General features: G+C 39.9%; 1 protein-coding gene across 1 annotated transcript in view; it reads right to left on the bottom strand.

Moving 5' to 3' along the window:
• Window positions 1-243: 243 nt before the first annotated feature.
• The window catches only part of zc3h3 (zinc finger CCCH-type containing 3), a 67063-nt gene continuing 44833 nt past the window's right edge, over window positions 244-22473 (bottom strand). Inside the window, exons 5-12 of the mRNA XM_058402629.1 lie at window positions 17121-17266; window positions 16061-16136; window positions 15669-15827; window positions 14661-14730; window positions 9986-10117; window positions 4864-5027; window positions 4507-4667; window positions 244-798 (exon numbers count right to left, since the gene is read on the bottom strand). Coding sequence (XP_058258612.1) covers window positions 767-798; window positions 4507-4667; window positions 4864-5027; window positions 9986-10117; window positions 14661-14730; window positions 15669-15827; window positions 16061-16136; window positions 17121-17266 — 940 coding nt within the window. The 3' untranslated portion in view covers window positions 244-766. The remainder of the gene's footprint in view (window positions 799-4506; window positions 4668-4863; window positions 5028-9985; window positions 10118-14660; window positions 14731-15668; window positions 15828-16060; window positions 16137-17120; window positions 17267-22473) is intronic.

Here is a 22473-nt window from a genome sequence, read left to right as displayed (position 1 = left end):
AGGTTGTGGTTAAACACAGTATTAATAGTCTGAATATCAGGAGCTTTGACAGGAAGCAAAGGATTGCACCAGACATCATCCAGTCCCTACCTCTCTCTCTCTCTCTCTCTCTCTCTCTCTCTCTATCACTCCACATGCTAATTACACGACATTTACACTCGCTTTCTCTCTATACTTCAGTCTTTTCACTTTGCTTTTTCACTGAAGTTTAAAAACCCCCAAAAAAGACTCAAAAAAGCCCACAGTGATCAACATCTTTAATTGGATAATTCTTTACGTTTTTGTTGTAAAGTACAAATAAAACCACAAACTTAAATAGTATGCAATAAAATACAATTTCCTCCAGTAGAAACAACTGAATTGATAATGATTTTAAAAGTGACACATGCACAAAAAAAATGTCCCTGAGATACCTACCACTACCTCGAAAAAAGGCACCTGCATATTGTGTGTTAAATATCAAGTCCAGAAAAAGTGAAGACCCTTTTAAAAAAATATCCTGGTGACTAATAATCTCTATATTTGGAATTGCTGGACATTTATCACTTACCTGTGGTACCAAGCTTATTTCTTGTCTATCCTATGCCGTTATTATGCAGTAATTCGAGTGCTGGAACATGTACAGTAATTAATAATTTGGTAGTATTTTCTGGATCTTTTCTGGCAGGCTCAAACTTGCCACGGTAGAGCCGGAGTATTCCAGCTGTTTAACCATCATCTGTGTGTTGAAGGGACTGCAGAGGGGTTTCAGCTCCAAGGTTGAACTCTAGAAGCGTGGTTTGATGTGCAGTTTCTTTCCTACAGCACAGAATGCAGAAAAATACAAATACAGTAAAAGGATATGAATTCTCTGCAGCGAATGATACTCCCAAGTGTGTAACTGTGTAGCTGATATTTTGCTTTGGGTTTATTTTAGCTGTGATGCAGGGTTTTATGTTAGAACTGGGTGAAAATGTTAAAGTGCTGCTGCTATGAACCTGAACATGAATGAGACATAAAACACAGAGAGAGAGAGAGAGAGAGAGAGAAGTTTAAAAGATTAAAAAATATCTTCATAATAAAATCTGTTATTAATATAATCTATAAAGCTGTACAAAACTGCAGCAAATCATGAAAAGACAGCAAAATAAATGAAATGTTCCTGCAAAAAGTATCAATAAAGCTGTAAAAGAATTGCATCAAATCGTGAGACTAAACGTTCTCACTCAAATGTTCCAATAACTGCATAAAGTATTTTACCTTATAGTGAGAGGAAGAGAGAGAGACAGAGAGAGAGAGATGAAGGAGAGAGAGAGAGAGAGAGAGAGAGAGAGAGAGGGAGAGATGAAGGAGAGAGAGAGAGAGAGAGAGAGAGATGGAGAGATTAAGAGTGAAAGAGAAACTGCACTACAAGATATGAAAACACCTCAAAAAAGGAAGGAGAGAGAGAGGGGAGAGAGATGAAAGAGAGAGAGAGAGAGAGAGAGAGAGAGAGAGATGAAGGAGAAAGAGAGAGAAATGAAGGAAAAAGAGAGAGAAATGAAAGAGAGAGAGAGAGAAAGAGAGAAGGATAGAGAAAGAGAGAGTGTTACACTGTGAGTCTGAGCAAATTTCTCAGAGGTAGAGGTGAGTTGGTGTGTGTATCCCTACCATTTTTAATGAAGCACGAGGTGCGAGGTGTGTCCTCATTAGTATCACTTAACTGCTCTCTCTCACAGTGTGTGTGTGTGTGTGTGTGTGTGTGTGTGTGTGTATATGTGTGTGAGTTGTCACAGGCTATTTCATCAGTCACTTAGTTGTTTCTCCAACACTATACGGATAGCAGAATGTTAAAGTGGCTGTTGATTGTAAAGGCAGCTGGAAGGGCAGAGAGGCCACTGGTGCCAATCAAGGCCACTCGAGTCTGCACTGACATCAAATATCATTATGTTACTTTTTCCAGTTCGACAGGAACACATAAATCAGGATAGCTCAGGGTTAGAGAAAGTGAATGTGAGTGTGTGTGTGTGTGTGTGTGTGTGTCATGGGCAAACCCGCTACATATAAGCTTACATACATGGACTGAAATAAACCCTGGTGCCACCCGCCTCTTCTCAGTACGGTTAAAGGAGAAAGGACATTCAATCAATCATGAAGATACATGGAGCTTAACATGTAACAATCTGAGTGACTGCTCACATGTGTGTCAATGTGTGTGTGTGTGAGAGAGAGAGAGATACACATAGAGAGATTAAGAGTGAAAGAGAAACTGCGCTACAAGATATGAAAACAACTCAAAAAAGACAATGAGAGAGATAGAGAGAGAGAGTCTATTTGAGAGACTCAAAATTTTTTAAGATATTCAGAGACAATTATTATGTAGTTTATAACATAATCTGCACTGGTGACACACCCAAAACAAAACATCAGTAAAACTATACATTTACATTTAGTCTACAGCTAGCAAAAATGCTACGGAGTTTGCAATGATCTGCGAGAGAAGCTGAAAGGAAATGTTTCAGCTCAACAAGAGGTAGCTACCGGATGTCTCAATTTAGCACACACTTGCATACCCTGCCCAGTGTACGAGTGATCCCCTGTGTGTGTGTGTGTGTGTGTGTGTGTGTGTGAGAGAGAGAGAGACAGAGATCCAATCCAATCTGTCAATCATGTGGCAGCAAAGCATAAAATCAAAACTCATCTGGTCTTTTTCCAATCTTCTACCATCCAGTCCGGGTGAGCTGGTGCCCCCTGCAGCCTCAGATTCCTGAGGAACCTGATATGCTCAGTTGCTGTTGTAGCCTGTATTGTGCATTCTGAGATGGTTTTCTGCTCACCACAGCTGTAAAGAGTGACTACCACACTCTTCCCATCAGCTCTGGCCATTCTCCACTAACCTCTTTCTTCAACAAGCTATATCTGCTCCCAAAAATGCTGTTCGATGGATGTCTTAACCCTGCACCATTGCGTGTAAACTCTAGAGACTGCTGTGCATGAAAATCCCAGAATATCTGAAACTCAAATCAGCTGATTTTCTGGCTCTATTGCGACACCACAATACTGGCTGAATGGATGACTGGACAACTGCGTGATTGAGAAAGGGTACAGGTGTTCCTATTAATGTGGCTAGGGTGTGTATATGGCCTAAAATTTAAAAACAGGTAAATCTGAATTTTACGACAAACTCTTAAAAGTGTGTAAAATTAAAAAGTAACAACAAAAGACAAACAAACAAATTAATATATAAATAAATAGAAAGGACTTCACTTTGTGTCACCAGTATTGTAAGTATAAGTACTGCAGAAGTAGAACTGACATTGCGTGGCTTGTATGTGTGTGTGTGTGTGTGTGTGTGCGCGCGTGCGCAAGAGAGAGAGTGCAATCAGTCAGGCTGTCAGCACTGTGTTCAGCTGTGCCTGTGCTCAAACCTAAATATTATTACCCTCTTCCCTATGTATTACACACCCTCTGCACCCTATCTTTAAATATTATTACCCCCTTTAATAAGCACAAGTCCCCCCCTCATCACCCTAAAATATTACTGCCCCCTTCTGAGTGTTGTAGCTCACTCTACCCATCTATAGTCTGTCTTTAAAACTTATCCGTCGTATAAGCATTACACCCCATCTCCACACTCTTCTAAAGATATTACTGCCCCCTGTTTTAGTATTAAACTTTACTTAGAATCTTCTCTAATGACCTAGAATTTATTACCGGGTTCCTAAAGTGTTCCTATTATGGTCTGGTTGATAGGACATTGAAAATTTGACACTGATATTTTCTAAGATCTTGTGATTACTGCCTTATGTACCTTAAGACTTCACTGTTACAGTAACGAGGAGCTAATTGGGTGGTAATATTATAGAAATTAAATAATTCTGTTTAGTAATTCTATTTAAACAAACCGACATATTGTGATGAATATTCTGGGCCATTAAAAGTGTTGTCGTATCTTCCACATCCTGTTCCTATTCTAATTAATCACACACACACACAAAAACATTTCCAATGAAGTATATTCATCCATCTATCCATCTCCCAAGACAGACAGACAGACAGACAGACAGACAGACAGACAGACAGACAGACAGACAGATAGATAGATAGATAGATAGATAGATAGATAGATAGATAGATAGATAGATAGATTTCATTGATCCCCCACAGGGAAATTCATTCATTAAATTTCTCCTGGTCAGGGTTGTGTGGGATCTGGAGCCTGCCCCAGGAACACCTGCCCTGAGTATACATTGGATATGATGTCAGTAATTTTTAATTAATATTTAATTCCATATTTAATTCCTATTCATAATAACCCATTCAATATTTCTCAATCCTTTTAAACTTACATCTTTCTTAAAAAATCAGTCCTCTTCTTTAATCCTACCTTCTACATCCCACAACACTAACAGAATTCAGCATTTGCTTCAATAGACAGTAAAAAAGCTGTTAAACTACCAAGCTACCAGGTGTGTGTGTGTGTGTGTGAGAGAGAGAGATGCACAAAGATTCCCCCCTGCTGGCTGGGGGGGGGGGGTCATGGCTCACCTGTGCCCTCTGCTCCTGCTCCAGGGGGGCATAAAGGACTCACACCACTGTCTGGGGTCTCTGGGGAACTGGACAAAGAGATGAAGGAGGGCAGCTTTGCAGGGCTGCTCTTAGGTGTGCCCTCCTCCTCTGCTGGAGTGGCCTCTGGTTCTGGCCTGGGACTTAGAGGAGAAGACAACATAAAACAACAAAATTAGACAATCAGCATCACCACTGGAGGTGGAATTAAAACGTCACGCACCAGGAATCACTCCAAATAGACTTCAGATTGTTGATGTGAAAGTGATCTTAATTAACAAGCTGAAAAATATGATTGGACTTTTAATGAATTTTTTTAAATTTGTTTCTTAGACAAACCTCTTTGTTGAATCACGACTGCGGGCTTTTTTCCCAGAGCCCGAGCTCAGGCTGGACCCAGCACTCTTGACCCTTTGTCTGTGCTGCAGTTTACACTTAGTCCCTTGAGGACACACACCAGTTCTGGAGAAGTCTGGACACACAAGCGTGTGTTTCTTCTTACACTGCGGAGGAAATGGCTTGTGCTATTATTATGCTCATCACTGTGATAACCTTATTTTATTTTCAAAGGGATAAGAGTCTCCCACTGTTAGTGTGCTCGTGTTAAAGCAAAAGGATGCCTGTGTGTGGTGGATGCATGCACTTGAGAAAACGTGTACGAATGATCCAGTAAGTGAGAGTAGGTGAGAGTGTGTGCGCCTGTGTAATACGGGTGTAAATTGGTAGCTTCATTCTTCAGGAGATCCGATCTCTTCCACCTGTCAGAAAAGCTAATTATACCCACTATGGGGCGAGGGGCGCAAGACGTGTGTATGTGAGAAGATAGAGAATGTATGAGGAGCAGGTTGCTCTTGAAATAGAGTCTGTGTGTGTGTGAGCGAGAGTGTGTGTGTGTGTGTAGGGGGGGAGAGAAGGCTTCAGGATCGTGTTTCCGGGAACAGTGTGGACTCTCCATCACCCCGTAGTTGCTCTGAGTGCATACTGAGACCCTGGGATCTACAGAACCACATATGCGCACACACACACACACACACACACTCATAGACACCATGTGTCCAGTCAAGCAACAGTGCTGAGATTTACTAGACCACACGAGCATTCCTTTTCACACGCAGAATAATGAAAGCATTATAAGTGCCAGTGTCACAGTAAGGCCCACATATGCAGCTCAAACTCCGGGTTTCGATTTAGTCTGAGGAACCAAAACGAAAAAGTGTGACCGTCCCATCGGCTGTCGCTGTCTAAATTCCATCAATGAATGAAAAATTGCCTGTTTTTTCCACAGTAAGCAAAATACGTTTATTTCCATTAGAGATTTTTGCTTTTATTTACTGTACATCCTTGCCTAATTAATTTCCACACATTTAATCACCTCTTTAAAGCATCATGAATAAACAATGTTCAAGAAATCGGCTAGAAACGATTTCAGACGTGTTCGTCACGGAATTGATGTTTTTTCTCTTTGCGCTCCCTCTTTCGGGCGATGTCTCAAGAATAGGCTGGAGATCTATATAATCAATAACTGCAGATCAGAAAAAGGCCGTCTTGATGCATTCTGGACATGCATACCAACATCAAACCTTTATGTATGAAATACTTTCTTAAGAAAAGCTTGCACACACCAACACACGTACACACACACACACACAGTGTCAAACACACTGTCTCGTGGGACAAGATTATCGCAGCCTCTGAGTCTTGGCCCTAATACCCTCTACATCATCCTATAGACAACATCATCACTCACCATGCTCGTGGCTAATTGCTCCAATTTGCTAAATCCCTCTCCACTTGTGCTCAGTCGATTGCAATTTCACCCCATCTCCGAGGAGCATTCAGTTACTTTGTTTTTTTCCCCTCCCTTTTTTTTGAATGCCCATTTGCTTTTAGTTTGACTGATGCTCAACACATTCTTAACCCAAAAAACTTGTGCATTTCCACAAGAACTGTTTTACTAAAGAACTGAAGAATTCAGCTTCACAAAAGAGTGAACCTCTTGAGAATTATGGACATGTATACAGAGAAATCATACATTCAAATATTTAAAGTATTTTATTATTATTATTATTATTATTATTATTATTTATTTAAATTATAATTTTAAATAAATTTTAAAGATTTTTATTTACACCCAACTGCATCATTTATAAACTAATTCTATTCCAGTCGGTGAGGCTATAGAACTATAATAACTACAAATAATTACAACTATTACATATACACCGATCAGACATAACGTTATGACCACCTGCCTATTATTGTACGAGTCCCCCTTTTGCTGCCAAAACAGCCCTGACCCGTCCTGCACTGTGTATTCTGACAACTTTCTATCAGAACCAGCATTAACTTCTCCAGCAATTTGAGCAACAGTAGCTCATCTGTTGGATCAGATCACACAGTCCAGCCTTCTCTCCCCACGTGCATCAATGAGCCTTGGTCACCCATGACCTTGTCACCGGTTCACCACTGTTCTTTCCTTGGACCACTTTTGATAGATACTGACCACTGCAGACCGGGAACACCCCACAAGAGCTGCAGTTTTGGAGATGCTCTGATCCAGTCGTCTAGCCATCACAATTTGGCCCTGTGTCAAACTCGCTCAAATCCTTACGCTTGTCCATTTTTCCTGCTTCTAACACATCAACTTTGAGGACAAAATGTTGACTTGCTGCCTAATATATCCCACCCACTAACAGGTGCCATGATGAGGAGATCATTAGTCTTATTCACTTCTCCTCTCTCTGCTCATAATGTTATAGCTGATCGGTGTATTTGTCTATATTAACTATTTAAAACGCAAGCTATACTGTATTAGGAAAATAAACTAAAATGTTTGTGTAATGTGCCCTGACACGAAGAAGAGTTACTCTTTCCACCCTGAAGTTGATTATTTTCCACTGACTCTACATCCTGAAGCGTTTTCTTCCTGTAGCCCTCTTAGATCACAGCAAACCGTTTCATTTATTAAAGATTCACGCCATATTTGTCTTTATTTATAGATAATGTTACGCAACACCAATAAAGTAAGTTAGCTCCTATTATCACTTGTGTTATAGCAGCTATAAACAGTCGTTCCCTCTCCAGCTTTTCTTTATTTGCATCTCTGGTGGTTAAGAGCAGCAATTTCAGCTTGTCAGGTTACTGAGAAACCACAAAGCTCTTCCCTGAAGACTTTCCTGTGGCACAGACACTGACATTGGAGACTCCTTCCAAAAGCGTTATCTAAATGTATATTTAATGACTAAACATTAAAGTTTCACCAAGCCTAGGGTTAGGGTTCGACATATTTTTATTATTACACTTTTTTTTTTGTAATAAGTGGACCGTCCACCATGCAGGTCTCAGCTAAGCTGTTACTATAGAAATGATATCATATTAAAAGGAGCACATTAATAGAAACCTGTAACTGGTCTTGCAGCAGGAACTACCATCAGGTCTGTGCTATTATAAAAAATTAATAATAGTAATAAAATCTAACTCCTGCCTGCAGTTTTTCACAACCGCTACTTTAAAACCTTTGCTCCATATAACGTCACCTCCGGATGTGTATATGTGACAGAGGGCAGTCAGAAACGCTCAGATCTACTGAAGCAGGTGGCGAAGTAATAAGAAAGAATAAGGCTGTTGTTAGGTGGACACTAAGAGAAGGTTCATTAACTGTGATGTGAATTGCTGCCTCTTTCAGCAAAGAAAACACATGAAAGCCCGTGTCTGGGCTATCCCAGCTCTCCCATACATTTTCATTTACATAAAAGCAGTGAAAAAGAGGAAAGGAGATGCATGAAAAAAAAAAAAAAGAGGAGTGGATGGAACATCTTTATACCAGCACAAGTTAACAATTTTCCACTTGATTTAAGGTAGGCTGGGAAGTCTCTGGGGCCTATTAGAAGAGCTTTCTACTGGCCACAAAGCAGAACGAGTCAGCACATTTCACAATTTTACATTACAGAGCGAGAGACAGAGAGAGAGAGAGAGAGAGAGAGAGAGATACACATAGAGAGATTAAGAGTGAAAGAGAAACTGCAATACAAGCTATGAAAACACCTCAAAAAAGACAATGAGTGAGAGAGAGAGAGAGAGAGAGAGAGAGAGAGAGAGAGATGCAGTTAATGTGGGATGAGGCAGACGAAAAAGAATGGAATGGAGAAGTGATTGAGATGAAATGCCAAAAGGGCAGAATACCAGAGAAAAGACAGACAGTGTGAACTAAAGACTGAGAGGTAGACAGCAAAGGCAAGGCAGCAGAAGAGAGATGAAGGGAAGGGGGGGGGCAAAAAAAGAGGGGGAGAGAAATGGAGAGGATGAGAGTGTGCTTTAACCCTTGCTCCGCTGGCATATCCATCGCTGGCCTCTCGTCTGTACTGCCGTCATCAGCAGTTTTTCACGTCCATAATTACAGCGTGCTATCCATCATATCTGAGACAGTGCTTTTGGGACGGCGCAAAATTACAGACCTAAGCACTTCGGCTAATAGAATAAATATTAATATCTCTCTCTTTATATATTCGCGTTTCACCCCAAATATTTAAATGAGCCCTGACAGTGAGACAATGCATTTGTTACGACGGAGGAAAAGCAAAGATGAACAAACAGGGAAAGAGAGGAAGGGGGGAAAAAAAAGGGGATAAAATGAACAAAGGGACAAAGATAAAGAGAGGTGAGCGTGAAAGCAAAACAAAAAGAAAGGACGAAACAGATAGGACTTGCTCCGAGACACAACAGCAAAAACCATTTCATTTTAAAATAATTATACGACGTAACGATATAATGTTTAGCAAACAGACACAAATGTACGTATGTCCAAAAGACAGTTTACTTCCTGATATCACTTACATTACAGCATCCTAACCATTCCCTCATCAACATATATTTTTCTGTCTCTATGACAAGCAATAAAACAAACAAACAAACAAAACAAAAAAGCTTATCATTTTATAGAGAAACCGGAAATCCTCTCCTCTGGAAAAAACCCCATCAGAGAAAACATGCTAGAGAGTGCTGACACTGAAGACTCATAAATGTTTAAAAAGAACAAATTCCTTGCAGAAAACCTAATCATATCAAATGCTTAGATATTTATTTCTGCTGAATATCATATGTATATTATTAGCTTTACATGATATGGAGATATTTTTAATGCAAAGCTATCAATATAAATGTCAAGCTACAAAGAAAAAACTATTGGTATTTCGTTTCTATGAATTCGTTTGATACATTGGAAATTCTACAGAAAAATGTTTATGCAAAAAGTAAACAAACATCTAAATAATTGTTAGCTGCAGCCCTATAATTCCCCCTGCCTGAGTGTACAACATAATACAGCCTGATGATGTTTCAGTGCTGTCATCATGGGCACCATTTAAGCCAGTCACCTATAAGATGCATGCGTGCCAGGAAAAGTACTTTATTGGGCGTGTGCGTTGAGAGTCGGGCATGCTGCAGTGCTGAGTGAGTGTGTTACCTTCTCTCCCTGAGGACAGTAGCCCCTGATGAAGTCTTGACACACGGCCGCTTTACGAGACACGTAGACGTGGCTGTACGGGCAGCTACTGTTGTTGCAGATTCCTTTCAAGAAGTACGAACACACAGGCATCTAAAGAGAGACATGGAGATAGCAAATGATTAAATGGATGGAGAGATAGAGACACATCATGGTTATTTAATACGCTGTTTAACACTGTCAAAGCAGCGTCTGAAGGACAGGAGGCCAAGCAAGAGGTTCATAGGCAAGAAAAGAAAAGAAAGAAACAGCAGGCATGTCTTATTCATACATTTTTTTTTGTCTGTACACGAGAAGCCGTATCGTGTTTGCAAGCTTGTCTAACATGCGTGTTTGCTGCAATGATTATGTATGAACTACTTGTCAAAATACGTGTTCGTATTCACACTCCTAATGCCGAATCGGTAAATACGCGCGTGTCATTGACACGTTAATGAAGTAATTTTGCAGACGTCGAGTTTGTGAATATTATCTGCATGTATGAATAATCGAGTGTGTGAAAAAGTGTGATCGAGCTTTTTCCGAGCTTGAAATAGACGCAGGGGGGAGTGGGGCAGCAAGACCAGAGCGAGGGTAATCGGAGCCTCTTTATGTGGAATCTCATCTCAATGAGGGTCATATCATTTCTGTCTAATTAACTGCTACAGAAATATTTACCCAAGCAGGGGCTTGTAACACTCGTATGACGTGTTTATGTGCAGAGGACAGGACTGGGCACTCTACATCTCCGCCGGCGGTCAAGAGGGGTGGGGAGAACGAGGAGTCCAGTTTCGGAACGCGTTCGAGTGCTGATTGGTGGGAGGGGTGAGAAATGTACTCGACTGGTTTCGATTTCATTCCCGAACTCAAGCCATGCTTCTTTGGATATACATGTGAAATAAGGAGCAGGGATAAATTCAGCTAGAGAACAGAGGAAGGGGGAGAAGAGGGATAGGGAGAGGGTTACGACCGGCAGATGGGCCCCACAAGGAGGTGACATTGCTCCTTTAAGATGGGCTGCCAGCTGGCCTGCATGACGCTTAGCGAAAGGGAGGATGACGACCGTCACAGGTGCAGTGGGTGTGAGAGTGAATGAGAGTGAGCGAGGCCACTGGATGCAACATGAGCAAAAGTCTCAACAAGTGCTTGTGAGGGAGTGTGTTTGTGGATTCCTAAGGAAAGTGAAGACTCTCGGAGGGACAGCTATTTTCTGCCAGACAAACAACAAGTGAGACAGGTGTCTGCCTGTCAGCAAGCGAAGGAAGTCTTAGGGGAAATCTTTAGATTATGCCCCAAGCCAGAATGCAAACAGTGTTCTCATTTGTGTAAACCAGCTCCCATTTCCCTCAGGAACACCTCTTCTAAGAAATATATACGTCATGAGCTTGGTCTTTAGATATGCACACGCACATATGGTCAAGTAATGTGAATCTCTTCAAGCTTGTTATAGAACACAGACTAACAAGTAAACAACTAGTACAACTGTATATGTGTGAGTGTGTGTGTGTGTGCACATGTGCATTATATCCTTGTGGAATAAAAGCAGTATCCCTGAGTGTCTGCAGGTCCTTATTAAAATATAATAATTAAAAACAAAACTTTATACCTCTTGCATTTGCTTCAAAATGAAATTTAAGGGTGACCTGCAAGCGGAAACCATTCAGAAAACTCACCGAGGAAAATAACAGTTTCTTCATTCTACAGAAAGACACACTTGTTCAACTAAAAGATGCTTACGTGCTTATTATTCCAAATCAGACCAAAATTTGTTTAGATTTATTTGTTTAACAAATCAATCTAAATCAATGGGGGGTTAACAAATCTAAAGGAATTAAGAACATGAACCAAGCATGGAGAACACCAAGTCAGCGCTAATAAAAGCTAAGCTAATGATAGAAATTTCTAATTTCAAATATTTTGCATGATATCCAGCATTTATTTTATTTTTCAACCATCAGTCCAAATATCAATATTTTGCAATAATGAGCTCTCCTTTGGCTCCGTTTGCACCTCTTCTCTTCTCTTCTCTTCTCTTCTCTTCTCTTCTCTTCTCTTCTCTTCTCTTCTCTTCTCTTCTCTTCTCTTCTCTTCTCTTCTCTTCTCTTCTCTTCTCTTCTCTTCTCTTCTCTTCTCGCATTTGGGCCAAATCTCTTTTTCGCTCAAACTCGGGTTGTTTTAATGATGTAAGGTATAACAACCTGCACTGATGGAGAAAACCTGGGTTTCATTCAAACAGAATAAACTCTGCACCCTTGGTGAAAGCACTCTAGGACAGACAAATGAACTCAATTTATGTTTAGTTGTATAAGGCTTTAGATATTGTGCATATAATAGATATTGCTCAAAGCAGGTTTATAGAAATACAGAAGAATAGACTTGGACAATGACAAGAAAAAAAATTCCCTTAGATAAAAACATTCTGTGTGTTTTGGGTGACACAAAGCAATAGGATTATGAGGGATTACGGTGGAATTATTAATTATTTCTATTGGGAAACAGTACTAATTGTGCTGAAAGGATATTCAGTATGAACATCACGGTCTTTATATATTTAGGTCGTATGTCTACAGTATCCGGGTCAGATTATCCATTTAAAACCCTACAAAGTAACAGGAAGGCTGCAGCTAACAATTATCTAAATAATACATTCATATCTAAGTCACTTTTCTGATTAATCTATTGGTTGGATTGTGGAAGAACAGGATCCTTTCCTTCTTTCGTTTTATTCCTTCTTTCCTACTTTCCTTCATTCCTTTATTATTTCTTCCCTACTTTTCTTCATTCCTTCATTCCAACTTTCCTTCATTCCTTCTTTCCTACTTTCCTTCATTTCTTCTTTCCTACTTTCCTTCATTCCTTATATCCTACTTTCCTTCATTCCTTCTTTCCTACTTCCATTCATTCCTTCGTTTATCCATTCCTTCTATCCTACTTTCCTTCATTCTTTCTTTCCTACTTTCATTCATTCCTTCTTTCCTTCATTCCTTCTATCCTACTTTCCTTCGTTCCTTCATTTATCCATTCCTTCTATCCTACTTTCCTTCATTCCTTCTTTCCTACTTTCATTCCTTCATTTATCCATTCCTTCTATCCTACTTTCCTTCATTCCTTCTATCCTACTTTCATTCCTTCGTTTATCCATTCCTTCTATCCTACTTTCCTTCTATCCTACTTTCCTTCATTCCTTCTTTCCTACTTTCATTCATTCCTTCTTTCCTTCATTCTTTCTATCCTACTTTCCTTCATTCCTACTTTCCTTCTATCCTACTTTCCTTCATTTCCCACTTTTCTCCTTCCCCACTTTCCCTCCTTCCTTCCTTCCTTCCTTCCCTTCCCTTCCCTTCTTGGTGGTGTTTTGATCAACCATATAAGGAACCCAAAGAAATGTAAACTGAGATTATTCTGTAGTTTTGTACTTTTTTTTAATGCAACTTCATGTTTTTCTGCAGTTACATCCAGACCATTTTAAAATGAAGCCAAAATAAACACCTGCTCTCGGTCATGATTTCTGAAAACTCCATTCATTTTGTTCACAACATTCACCCAAGGAGAATCTTCATCTTTTCAGTGAGTTACGCCTGGAATTACCGAATCGACTCATTTATGATGCAAACACAGGAAGGTGACTTTGATGACTTGACATATAACATGTATTAATAATACATATTCTGTATTTTAACGCATACTATGCTTTTTCCCACAACTGCATAATGCCATAACGAGCATCTTTAAGATTTTAAAGTGAGAAAACCTTTGTCTTGTATGCTAATCATTCAAATCATATTCAGTGAGCTTTCAATTCAATGAGTTTGGCACAGGACAATGTTTTCTGATGAAGTAGAAATGATCGATAAATAAAACTAAAATATGCAGCTGTTAATATGTATGGTTCAACCAAGAACGTCATCTCCATCTGCCACGAGGGTGACAGTGTAATGTGAGGTAAAACGTTCTCATAATATATACACAAGATTTTTTCAATATTGTCATCGTATTAACTATGAAAACAAAAAAGGTTTTGATGCAGTAAAAACAGTTGCCAAAACCTGGAATAAGACATGCATGATTAGGGCTAGTATTTGTACCCGCATGCTTCCTGGTTGTGCACAAAAAAAAGTGGGAACATATAGGTCATCTCTGGGACATTTCGATTAACACGATTCTCTGAAGTCGCATACTTCACTCAATACTGATCCCTCCTCTCTTATATCCATGGCATCGGTTGCCAAATATGTGACACGGGAATCTGAGGGGCCAATCGTTCAAATAGATCATAATACACCACAATAATCCACGATCCGAATTTCTAATCTGCCATAAGACCTTAAATTAACACCTGACAGGCGAGCATGTACTGACCTTAACCTGACTCCAGCCGCTCAGTTCACTCACGACATTTTCTTGCAAACTTGCTCCCTTGCAATCGATACTCACATACTTAAATGCATACTTTTAATCATTTCTGGGATACACACATCCTGGTTTCTGTCTGAACCTGAACCCGGTTCTTTTGCTTTCCACAGTTTATACGACTGAGTCTGAATCTACAAAGAAAAATGGTGGATGTTGAAATGATGATGAAATCTTATTTTCCTCAAGTATGGACAGAACTTGGGTACTGGACAAGGGACCTGTAACTTAGCCAATGATGACTCACCTTCTCTTTGGACACTTTGTGAGAGAATGGACACGTCCCGTCTGTCTGCTTACACGTTCCCCTAAGAAACCTGCAAATCAATCATACACCAGGATTTTCACACAGTCCAGAGAGCTTAAAAATGGCTCACACAATACAGTAAAGCCTATAAAAGTATATATAAATACCGTCAATAAGTGTGCGGTATATTAAAGATTGAGTGGCACTGACCACAGTGCTGTTGAATTCTCAAATCTGATTGGTCAGAATGTTTTGATTAAGTGGCTATAACAGCAGGTCTGACAGTAATTGCAGCTGAAAGGCAAATCACAGGTTTATATTAATGCACTTGAACATTTCTATAGTAACTACACAGGGACTTGTATGGCAGATGCTTCACATGAAGAGCTAATAAAAAAGAGAAAGTTTCGTGACCTTCCCGGGTTTCTTGTTTTGTAACAATCAGACGCAAAGCTGCAACTTTATGCTTTCAGACCAGTTTCTTTTCTGTCTTATTACGGTCAAGAAAGAGAGGCTGATGAGGGAGAAACTGATTAATGCTGATTTAACATAAGTGAGAATCTAGTCAGTTCCTGTTATTAGACATAAATATTAAACATTATTATAGAATAAGTATTAAATAATATGAACCATGGAACTTAAACAAAACACATCGTTCTTCACATCATTTAATTGAAGAAAATCGCTGAAACATTGCTGATGTATGAGAATAAAACAGGATGGGATGAGCTGTTATAGGGAAAATAATCGTTGATGGTGGAATGTGATATAAATATTGGTGTAAATATTTTCCTATTTTTTGCACAACAGGAAGAGCTTGAATACCTCTTTGGGAAAAAAAAAAGATCCTAAAGACAAATAGGAAAATAAGCAAAAAAAAAAAATGAATCAAAATAAATATATGCAGATAAAATAAAATAAAATAAAATAAAATAAAATAAAATAAAATAAAATAAAATAAAATAAAATAAAATAAAATAAATAGTGAATGTGAGTCTGTGAAGGTACCTGGTGCAAACGGCAACTTTTTCCGGATCATGGATGTAAGGGCAGGCAGAGCCACGGTTACACTTGCCAAAGCGGTTGTAGTACATGCAGTAGTTTTTGGCCTGCTGTTTCTTCTGCTGAGCCTGGCGAATGATGGCCAGACTCTTCTGCACCGCCCGACTGAGAGAACGAACACAAACAGATTGAAAACTGGAGCATGGCCCTTAATGAACTCACTTCCTCAGTGAGGGTCTTACACTTGAATCAGTGCTGGACCAAGGAACAAAAATCACACACACACACAAACCTAACTCAAACCTAAAGCATTTTATAATAATTAGTTTACATCCTTAGGCAGGTGGAGAAGAGCTAGGATTCGAGTGAGATAAGGGATGTTCACTTTTCACACTAACCTGGCCACATGCCGTGTGTTGGAGGTCCTAAATGTGCTACTGCCAAACGGTACTTCTTGAGGACTGAACAACTTTCCTGAATTTAAGGATGAAAAAAAATTTAAAAAAATCATTCACTATTATGCATTTGTTTAAATGTCATTAAGTCAAAGACAGACAACATTTCTTTGTACTGAAAATTTATTTATTTTATACAGATAATTATTATAAGGATACGAGTATTAAAAAGTGCTATTTAAAATATCTAAAAATTTATAAAGGAATATTTTAAAAAGCATGAAAGAAAAATAACAAAATTATTTGTGTGTGTGTGTGTGTGTGTGTGTGTGTGTGTGTGTGTTTTACAAACATTTTGAAAACCCCTTTAGGGCCTTTCACACTCAAATAGTTCCCCTTGGGCGATTGTAAACCCTGGATAAACAGAATTCTGGGTTATCTTGTTTCATGATTCATACTGCTTGTACTACTCAGGGCTAAGAATAATTCCTAGGTATTAATAATCTGACTGTACATTCCTAAACTCAGAGTAAACATTCTTATTTGCATATTTATGGTGTCAACACCCCTGACTTGATAAACACAGCATGGGACTGCTTTAAATAATGGCTTGTCTCTTCTCTTGTAGCAGCTAGCCATAACATTATAACACCATGAAAGTGCTGCTTCATAACCCCTTTTTCATCTCTTTACCTGCTGAAAGATACAAAGTTGAACTACTAGCTTTCCAAGAAATGCATGTTTCTGATGCAGTATAGCTAATTGAACAAATACTACCCTAAAACATACAGTAGTGATGTACTGAGAAGCATATGGAAAAAAAAAAGGGACCGTGTGAACATAAGAAGTGTGTGTTACGTTGGGATGAAGAAGAGAGGAGAGTTGTGTGTTTTGAAATGGGATGAAATGCTTTAATCTCGAGCGCTCTGTACATTTCCCTCCCTCTTTGTTGACTGATGACAGATTTACTATTTTAGATGGACACCCACACACACTCGCTTGATGTGATTCTTGTCCTGTTGCTCTTGCTGGACACACGCACAATATTTGTAGAATGCTTTACCTGGTCTGTTGGACGGTGTGCTAGGAGAATGTGTGCGGGAAAGCTTATTGGCCGAGACTCTGTAGAGCGCCCCGCCGATCCACCGTATGCCCCGCCCTCTCCACTGCCTGTCTGGGGTTGCACGCAGGCGAGACTGTAACAGAAATCTGAAAGAAACGTGAGCAAGAAGAGAGAAAAAGGAGATAAGTGCTTCTGGGATCAGTGATTAACGTGTGGTATATATTTTGCACAGCTACAATCTGAAAAGCTTTTCATTTTGCATTGCCTCTCCACTTCCTTCATACCATCTCCCACCCCTCTCTCTCTCTGCCTCTCGCTCTCACACCTCCCACCTCCCTGGCTCCCGTGTCACACCACTCTGGTAAATTGCTCCTCTAATGGAAGGGACGGCAGGGTGGAAATGGAGAGAATTGAAAAGAGAAGGAAATCATTGAGATAATTGCCAGGGCAGGAGGCCAGAGCAGGGAGATTGCCCTGCAAACGCTCACACACGTGCACACTTTCTTCATTCTACCTTTCCTGCTTCCTCCCTCTTCTCTCACACACTCCTACCCACTGCACCTTCACGTGATTACATCAGAGCGTAACTAAATACCTATACATTTATCTAAACATGACCTCTCATGTCATGTCATTCTCTTACATCTGTCAGATATCAGGCACTCTTTCTGTGTGACACATGAAATTTAGTAGCTGCACCCAAATAGCTTGCCAAGGGATGTAATGTAATGTGTAATACTAATGTACTATTAATATCCAGATGATGTGCTAAAACTGTAGCTGAACAATTTTTTCCACTCATCAGTCAGGGCTTGTAATACACAGCAGAAGGGGCGGAGCTACCTTTGAATTTTGCTAAATGGTTGATTGCGCCTTCTGGTACCTCCACTCCTGCCTTCTATGAAAAGGGCAGGTTAGGAACAAAAAAAGGCCCAGACTATTTAATATTTATTTATTTATTTATTTTTTGAATCAATGCATGTTCACGGTGTGTTGCACCCTGATGGTGTAACTACAGCGTACGCCACCCTTTCGCACCACAGGCATCGGCAAAGATGTAAACAAAGCAGCAAAGCCTTTATGAAGTGCTATCCAAAATATCAGTGCTTAAAAAAGAAAAAGCACAAGTAATTTCTTGTGACTTTACTAAAATCTCCTCTTACTGCATGCATGCATAGGGACAAGGAGAAAGTGTAGAGCATGTGCGAGGTAGAAGAAGAAGAAGAAAGCAGAGTGAGAGAAGAGCAGGTACGAAAGCTAATCTACTCTGTATTAGAAGACATGAACTTTGCCCCACATGTTCTGAACCCATTTATACACCCAACAGTAAATTAAATCTAACATCAATCTGCACCCAATACAGGAGCCTTTCCTCTACACTCTATTGCCATGGTCAAACCCAATCTACCCACAAACTGTGGGCGCACACACACACACACAGGAAAATTGAATAAAAAATAAATACACCCGTAGACGGGCTAAAACATACAGCTGCAGACGTAGTGAGAGGGCCGAGCCACACCATTTCTGCTTGCCTTTGTCTGGAAGATTACACATCCGACACGGCTCATAACTTAGACGGGTTCTCGCTAGCTAAGTGACTGTAGCCGTGGGATCCATAATGACAGATAACAGGAGAACAGTCGCTGCCCCCACAGAGGCTTTAACAGGACAACCTCGAGCCAAAGAGCCATAACACAGACTAATGCAGCCATGACACGGACATGGAACATGGACAGCAGTTAACCTTTCACAGGAACAGCTCCCTGTGTGTGTGTGTGTGTGTGTGTGTGTGTGTGTGTGTGTGTGTGGCACTATGACAAGCTGCAGCAGAAATGCACAGCTTTGACTTGACTTGCTTTCAGAAAATCCAAAGTTATGTTATATTTTTTATAAAATAACTTATTAAAAATAAATTCTATAATAACATTGCATAATTTTGCAGCAAATGACCCCTATGACTGACCACAAAAAATGCAAAAATTTTATCTTAAAGAAATATAGGGTCTATGGGCCTTGTGTTAACCGCATTGTAGAAGACAACTACATTTACGGCATCTGGCAGACGCCCTTATCCAGAGTGACTCTCGTTTTATACAATTGGGGATTAAGGGCCTTGCTCAAGGGCCCAGAAGTGGATGCTTGGTATACCTGGGATTTGAGCTCACAACATTCCAATGCCTTGACCACTAAGCCACCAAATCCCCTGAGTGAATAACAGCCTTGAGGCATAACAATTCATGTTAAATATTATTTTTAGTACTTTTTTTACCACCTTATACAAACCCTACGTGTGGGAGCACCGATTCCTTCAGCGGCTCATCCTGAAAAGCTGTTGGATCATAATCAGGAAAGTTGGCCTGAGCTCTGAGTTCAAGCAGGAGGCGAACTCTCACATACCCTAGAACTGTGACAACATCACGTGTAACTTTCCAACAGGGCCCGAAAATCATTTTAATGGGACGCGCGCTAATGTAACGCTAGAGCCGGAGCTGATTTAGAGAGGAAATGACCTCGTTCCTGATGACCTTTGATCTACAAAGGTTTTACAGCCGGCCATCAAACACTGACGAGCCTCGGCGAGACAGAAAGAGAAAAGATGAAATACAGGTGCGTTGTATTGACTCTGAAAGCTATGCTTTAAAGGAAAGAAAAAAAAATAAAAGGCATGGGAAGTGGTGCATACTCTGTACAGATATGAATTGCTAATATATTGCTGCGTAAGTGCATTATTCATTTTACTGAACTGACTAAAACACATAAGTGCATTTGTTCTTTTAAATCATACTGTCAAAATAAAACCTATTATAGCAAACTATCACTCCCAGTAGACACAAATCTCCCTTTCTGCTGCTACCTGGCACATTTAAGGGGCAACAATAAGCAAACAATCAGCAAGACTGAATGGTTTACACCTGTGTCCGCCAAAAAGACAATCCATCTTGTCATTTCCTTTTTTTATGTATTATTTTATTATATATATATAAAATAATAAAAAATAACAAGGAGATAGCCAGCTCCATATCAGGGCTTACTGTGTGTGAAGCTAGAAATATATTTCTAAAAAGAAATGCCCTGTGCTTTCTAAAAAGGTAGAAGGAAGTAAGAGTGTGACAAAATGTACCTGCGAACCACTCGCACTCCCAATCAACATGCATGGCGAAGTTGAATAAGCTTGTGCGATTGTGTCTGGGAGCATGTTGGTTTTGTGTGTGTGTGTGTTTTACACGAGCGTCCATGCGAGGGTGTGTGCTGTGGAGCGTTTCGACCGTGGGACGAGCACAGATGAAGGAGAGGGCGAATCAGCACTCCGGCAGGGTGATTAACGATGTGACTTTTGTTTTGGTGACGGCGAAGAATTCGCAAGCCACACGGGGCATTCACAATAATGCTTGTCTGACCTATTTGTTTGCAGAGAAAGCATTAGTAAGCTCATCCTGAGGAAAAGGGGGGGAGGGGAAGAAAAAAAAAAAACAGTTACCCTTGAAATGGGCTAGCTAGCTTCATTTAGCTAATTTCTATTGTTTCAATGGCTCTTTGCTTTAAGCAAACTAGGTAATGGAGGAATCAAGTGGTATCGATGTGCTAAAGACTATTAAAGGAGCAATATTATTTGCAAAGAGGCAGGTGAACACGTTGGAAATTAGTCGTAATGAAGAACGAAACTGGAGGGCAGCACGGTTGGAAAAGTGGCACGCGCTGGAATAAGGAGAGATGATGGGGTTGAAATGCACCCATGATACTCATTTCTCTCATTCAGAGGAATTAATTGCCTAATTCATGTGTTTTTTCTGCATGTGGAATGTGCCGAGGATCCAAAACCCGTCTATAGGAAGAAGATTTTTTTTCCCTTCACAAAGGGAGATTCAAACTTATAACAGATTTTTAGACTGTTCTTAGTATTTGTGATAATAGAAGAACATCTGTGAAAGCTCAAACACTGAAATAACTTACTGCTATCAAGTTCTCCATCATTCTGTCCTAAGGATACACAAACGTTTGCACCCCACTATGTAGTTACATGTATGAAGATGGGATGGGAAAGTGTCTTAGTGAGGTGATGAGCCACCACGAGCCATGAGAACAGCTTGTTAGAGCCTACAAGTCTCTGGAACCCTTCTAGAGAAACAGATGAAAGATGTTCTTTTGAAAAGATATTCCCTCTGCTGGATGATGGTGAAACAGGGTTAGGTTTACAGTGGAACCTCGGCATACACGTTTAATTTGTTCTGGAGGGGAGTTCTATTGCCATACAAATTGTCCCATATGAAATACTGTATAAAATATTACCAATATTACCAATTTCCAAGGGTCCTCACAGGAAATCGTGCCGCCAAGCTTGGGCTAACAATAGAACAGACCACTCATGCTACCAGTCTGTCAACAAAAAAAAACGCATGAAAAATCACATAGCTTTTGAGGCAACATAGGATACCAATGGATGATTCTTTTGAAACTGACTGAAAAGAAATTCATAAACTCGCTTCGGATGGTTTCGTTCGGCTTTCCACGGACGCAAGTTTTAAACGGTTCCCGGATTTACTCGCAACTTAGTCGGCATTTGGTTTGGTTTGTTCGTATCTCGATGCAAATTGCTCGCAAAATTTCAATTCTTAAAGACAAGAATTCGTAGGGCATTCATATGCCGAGGTTCCACTGTATCTCGTAAATCTGTGTTCTAATGTTCTAAACGTTATATCTGGTGAGAATGAAGGCCACAGGATTTGATTTTCATCATTTCCATCCTCATGAATCCATTTATTGTGAGGGGATGGAGTCACCCCGGAAAAGACACCACTCCCATCAGGAGAGATATGTAGCTAAAGCCAGGTTTCTGTCCAGTTAAAATGTCTAAACTCTTGACAGTAAGATAAACACTTTTGCCCCAACTGGAGCTCAAGCATTGTTTTGATTAACATAATTATCATCTGATTATCATCATGACCATTAAGGACATTAAAAAAAAGGAAATCATTTTCTAAACCTCGGTCAGTTTTCCTCATTCCTGTGTGCATATTCACAGCTGATCTGTAAAGCAACACATTCAGTGTTACTTATTTATGTCCTTTCACTTTAACACAAATGTATGCACTATTTTTCAGGTGTTCGCCGAATCTCTTGGTACCTTTTTTCTATATGCCAGTTGAAATGGGTCCGTTTTACATCCCTGATTTTACAGACAAAAGAAAACCCAAGCAAGCCTGCAGGTTGTTGGCCAGTGTTTCAGCTATAAGCTGGGGTGCAACGTAAAAATGTATTATTCTATACTAAGTCTAGCTAGCTTTTTTTTCCCCGTCAGTATGTTTAAACACGAGTTTAACCACGGGAACCATGTAGTAAGCGAGGAACTTTA

The sequence above is a fragment of the Hemibagrus wyckioides genome, linkage group LG11 (assembly GCF_019097595.1).
Source record: "Hemibagrus wyckioides isolate EC202008001 linkage group LG11, SWU_Hwy_1.0, whole genome shotgun sequence".
Classification (NCBI taxonomy): domain Eukaryota; kingdom Metazoa; phylum Chordata; class Actinopteri; order Siluriformes; family Bagridae; genus Hemibagrus; species Hemibagrus wyckioides.
Note: the sequence above shows the minus strand (reverse complement) of the source record. Positions and strands in the feature narration are given on the sequence as shown.